This window comes from Oncorhynchus gorbuscha, linkage group LG10, assembly GCF_021184085.1.
Source record: "Oncorhynchus gorbuscha isolate QuinsamMale2020 ecotype Even-year linkage group LG10, OgorEven_v1.0, whole genome shotgun sequence".
Taxonomy (NCBI): domain Eukaryota; kingdom Metazoa; phylum Chordata; class Actinopteri; order Salmoniformes; family Salmonidae; genus Oncorhynchus; species Oncorhynchus gorbuscha.
In genome coordinates, this window is record NC_060182.1 from 56,276,471 (window position 1) to 56,280,710 (window position 4,240).

Sequence of the window (4,240 nt, forward strand, 5' to 3'; positions counted from 1 at the left end):
CCTACTTGTGACAGTAGGTCAGGAAGCTCTGGATCGTGAACCTTCGCCGGAAGCTCTGGACTGGGAAGGTGCACTGGAGGCCTGATGCGTGGAAACAGCACAGGTGGCACCGGGCTGGGGACACGCACTTCAGGGAGAGTGCGAGGAACCGGTACAGGCGGCACCGGACTGGTGACAAGCACTTCAAGGCAAGTGCGGGAAGCTGACACAGGACGTACCGGACTGGGAAGGTGCACTCGAGGCCAGATGCGTGAAACACGTGCAGATGGCACCGGACTGGTGTCACGCTCTTCAGCACGCCTGTATGGCAGCATTCTCATCGCTACCACCTCTCTCCGGAATCTTTCATCAAATTCCTCCTCCGACTCCCAAACAGGCTTTGGCACTCCCCGCTGCTCGACCGCCAGCTCCATGTGCACCCCACCTTGGGGTTTCTGTGGCCGTGGTCCCCGGTGTCATCGATGTACTTCCATGCTCCTTAAGGAAGGGTCTCGTGTTCTTCATGTCCTCCCAAGTCCAAAACTTCCTTACCTCATTTTCACAATGCTTGGTCCTTTGTTGGTGGGATATTCTGTCACGATCTTGGAAATGAGCGGACCAAAGCGCAGAGTGAGTATAGTTCCACATATTTAAGTGAAAATAACAAAACTTACAACGAACGTGAGGACGTAGTTCCCAAACACACTAACAAACAATCAATATCCCACAAAACACAGGTGGGGAAATAGCTACCTAAATATCAGAAAATATCAGAGGCAACGATAAACAGCTGCCTCTAATTGGGAACTGTCACGTTCTGACCTTTATTTCCTGTGTTTTGTATTTAGTTAGTATGGTCAGGGCGTGAGTTGGGTGGGCAGTCTATGTTTGTTTTTCTAGGTTTTGGGAATTTCTATGTTTCGGCCTAGTATGGTTCTCAATCAGAGGCAGGTGTCATTAGTAGTCTCTGATTGAGAATCATACTTAGGTAGCCTGGATTTCACTGTGTGTTTGTGGGTGATTGTTCCTGTCTCTGTGTTTGCACCAGATAGGACTTCTCACATTTGTTGTTTTTGTTAGTTATCTCATGTGTAGTTTCTTTATAAATTAAAGAACATGAATAACCACCATGCTGCTTTTTGGTCCGCTTCTCTTTCACCAGAAAACCCTTACAGGAACCACATTAGTACCAACATAGAAATAAATATACTAGATCACCCCCTAGTCACGTGACAGTCGTTCCAAACTCACGTGAAAATGAACAAAGATACAATATATTTCTAAAGTGAAGTAATTTGTGATTTATATAAAATGTTTCTATTGCAAATAATACACACTGTTTTGGCATTGTAGAAATATAATAAGATGAACACATAGGACTATCTCTGTCTATACTGTAATTTCAGTCATTTGTGATTCATTTAAAACTTTTCTACTAATACTGTATGGTAACTCTATTGAAGTCCACTCTTGTACAGCACACTAAAGGTGTATCTCTTTCTCTACAATTGAGGAGATTTTAAGATATTTTTTTGTTTGTGATGGTACTCTAGGTGCGAGGGCCATCCTGTGCCACCAGTCAATTGATGGTGAATCACCTTCTGACCCCGTGCTCGCCAGGTGACCTGGCTGCCATAGAATTGACCTGGATGGATGTGCCTAGCGACAAGCTGCTGGAGCCCATCATCTGCATGGTGAGAAACACACATTCACAGCACAGACATACTCGCATTCACTGCTCACAAACATACTGGAACATGCTGTTTCAACATACACATCCAGGCATTGCAAACTGACTCTCACATTTGTGTCATTTCTGAACCATGCTCATGATTTTGTGTCTTCTGTGTGTGTCCCTCTGCCCTCCAGTCTGACATGCTGTGCTCACTATCCACCACGCAACCCACAGTCAACATGGAGGTCTTGTTCAAGGTCAGGAAGTTCAAAGAGGACTTAGAGCAGGAGGGTTGATAGGCACTGGTTGGCAGGGGCTTTACTACTCCTTACTCAGTCTCTCCTATCAAGACCCAACTCCAGTCAAATAGTAGCTACAGTATTACAACAGTATTACAACACTATGAACCTGCATTAGCAAATAATGATGGAGCATTTTAATTTACACACAATTGTGCAATGGAAATGTTTGTTTTTTTCATATCCCAACTCCCTCTGAGACACCCACAAGTGCCTTGCTCAAGGGCACAGCGACATCATTATTTATTTCCCCACGTTGTCGGCTCTGGTATTTGAGCCAGCAACCTTTCGGTAACTGGCCCAATGATCTAACCTTGAGGCTACGTGCCACCCCTTAGAATGTAGAGTGACTCCCCTAGTGGGTCCTGAACCCAGGTCAGCAGCACTACATTGCTGTGTGTCTGTATAGTTGAGGGTATATTTGTTTAGTAATACTCAATTCAGTTCTGGTACCAGAGGGGACCTCAATGCTGTTACACGGAGCCATGATCACCAAGCTACCCTGACTTAATAAAAGCTGAATTCAAAAAGAACAAGATGTGCTTGTCATTATTTTATTTTAACTTGTATTATAGTATGCCCACATTTCTGTCCACTACTTTTGAATCAGGTAGCAATTAAATGTAAGGGGCTTAATACAGTTCCAGCCACTAGGGGGGTACTCTGGTGAAGCCCATGGGAAAAAAAGAAATGTAGTTTAAGTGAATTGGGAAGAGTAAGAATGAAAAACTAAAGAAAGACTGTAAACGGCTGTTACCTGTGCTGACATGATTAAAAGTCAAGTAAACCGTACTTTTCGCGTTGTAGTTTATATGATAAGCTCATTGGAAGGGAAACATAAACAGATACATGTGCGGCCTTTCCAACTGATGTCAAGTTCCAACCCAAATATTCATGGGGCGGCAGGGGAGCCTAGTGGTTAGAGCATTGGACTAGCGCAAATTCAAATCCCCGAGCTGACAAGGTACAAATCTGTCGTTCTGCCCCTGAACAGGCAGTTAACCAACTGTTCCTAGGCCATCATTGAAAATAAGAATTTGTTATTTTTTATTTATTTATTTATTTCACCTTTTATTTAACCAGGTAGGCAAGTTGAGAACAAGTTCTCATTTACAATTGCGACCTGGCCAAGATAAAGCAAAGCAGTTCGACACATACAACGACAGAGTTACACATGGAGTAAAACAAACATACAGTCAATAATACAGTACAAGTCTATATACGATGTGAGCAAATGAGGTGAGATAAGGGAGGTAAAGGCAAAAAAAGGCCATGGTGGCAAAGTAAATACAATATAGCAAGTAAAACACTGGAATGCTAGATTTGCAATGGAAGAATGTGCACAGTAGAAATAAAAATAATGGGGTGCAAAGGAGCAAAATAAAAATAAATTAAATACAGTAGGGAAAGAGGTAGTTGTTTGGGCTAAATTTATAGGTGGGCTATGTACAGGTGCAGTAATCTGTGAGCTGTTCTGACAGTTGGTGCTTAAAGCTAGTGAGGGAGATAAGTGTTTCCAGTTTCAGAGATTTTTGTAGTTTGTCCCAATCATTGGCAGCAGAGAACTGGAAGGAGAGGCGGCCAAAGAAAGAATTGGTTTTGGGGGTGACTAGAGAGATATACCTGCTGGAGCGTGTGCTACAGGTGGGAGATGCTATGGTGACCAGCGAGCTGAGATAAGGGGGGACTTTACCTAGCAGGGTCTTGTAGATGACATGGAGCCAGTGGGTTTGGCGACGAGTATGAAGCGAGGGCCAGCCAACGAGAGCGTACAGGTCGCAATGGTGGGTAGTATATGGGGCTTTGGTGACCAAACGGATTGCACTGTGATAGACTGCATCCAATTTGTTCAGTAGGGTATTGGAGGCTATTTTGTAAATGACATCGCCAAAGTCGAGGATTGGTAGGATGGTCTGTTTTACAAGGGTATGTTTGGCAGCATGAGTGAAGGATGCTTTGTTGCGAAATAGGAAGCCAATTCTAGATTTAACTTTGGATTGGAGATGTTTGATATGGGTCTGGAAGGAGAGTTTACAGTCTAACCAGACACCTAAGTATTTGTAGTTGTCCACGTTTTCTAAGTCAGAGCCATCCAGAGTAGTGATGTTGGACAGGCGGGCAGGTGCAGGTAGCGTTTGGTTGAAGAGCATGCATTTAGTTTTACTAAAGGAGAGTTGTATGGCATTGAAGCTTGCCTGGAGGGTTGCTAACACAGTGTCCAAAGAAGGGCCAGAAGTATACAGAATGGTGTCGTCTGCGTAGAGGTGGATCAGAGACTCACCAGCAG

The 4,240-nt window shown here is 44.0% G+C and overlaps 1 protein-coding gene across 1 annotated transcript; it reads left to right on the plus strand.

Annotated features, from left to right (window-relative positions):
• Positions 1-246: 246 nt before the first annotated feature.
• LOC124046910 lies at positions 247-2,443 on the plus strand. Its single transcript, XM_046367679.1, has 3 exons — positions 247-609; positions 1,533-1,673; positions 1,849-2,443. The coding sequence occupies exons 1-3, from the start codon at positions 247-249 to the stop codon at positions 1,948-1,950; spliced, it is 606 nt and encodes a 201-aa protein (XP_046223635.1). The 3' UTR covers positions 1,951-2,443.
• Positions 2,444-4,240: the final 1,797 nt, after the last annotated feature.

What these genes read in the sequence shown, in the direction of transcription:
- LOC124046910 (XM_046367679.1), top strand. Translation starts at nt 247, where the DNA reads ATGCGTGAAACACGTGCAGATGGCACCGGACTGGTGTCACGCTCTTCA. An exon ending in TGAGCGGACCAAAGCGCAGA is followed by an intron (nt 610 to 1,532) that starts GTGAGTATAGTT and finishes ATGGTACTCTAG; the next exon opens with GTGCGAGGGCCATCCTGTGC. An exon ending in TGGAGCCCATCATCTGCATG is followed by an intron (nt 1,674 to 1,848) that starts GTGAGAAACACA and finishes TCTGCCCTCCAG; the next exon opens with TCTGACATGCTGTGCTCACT.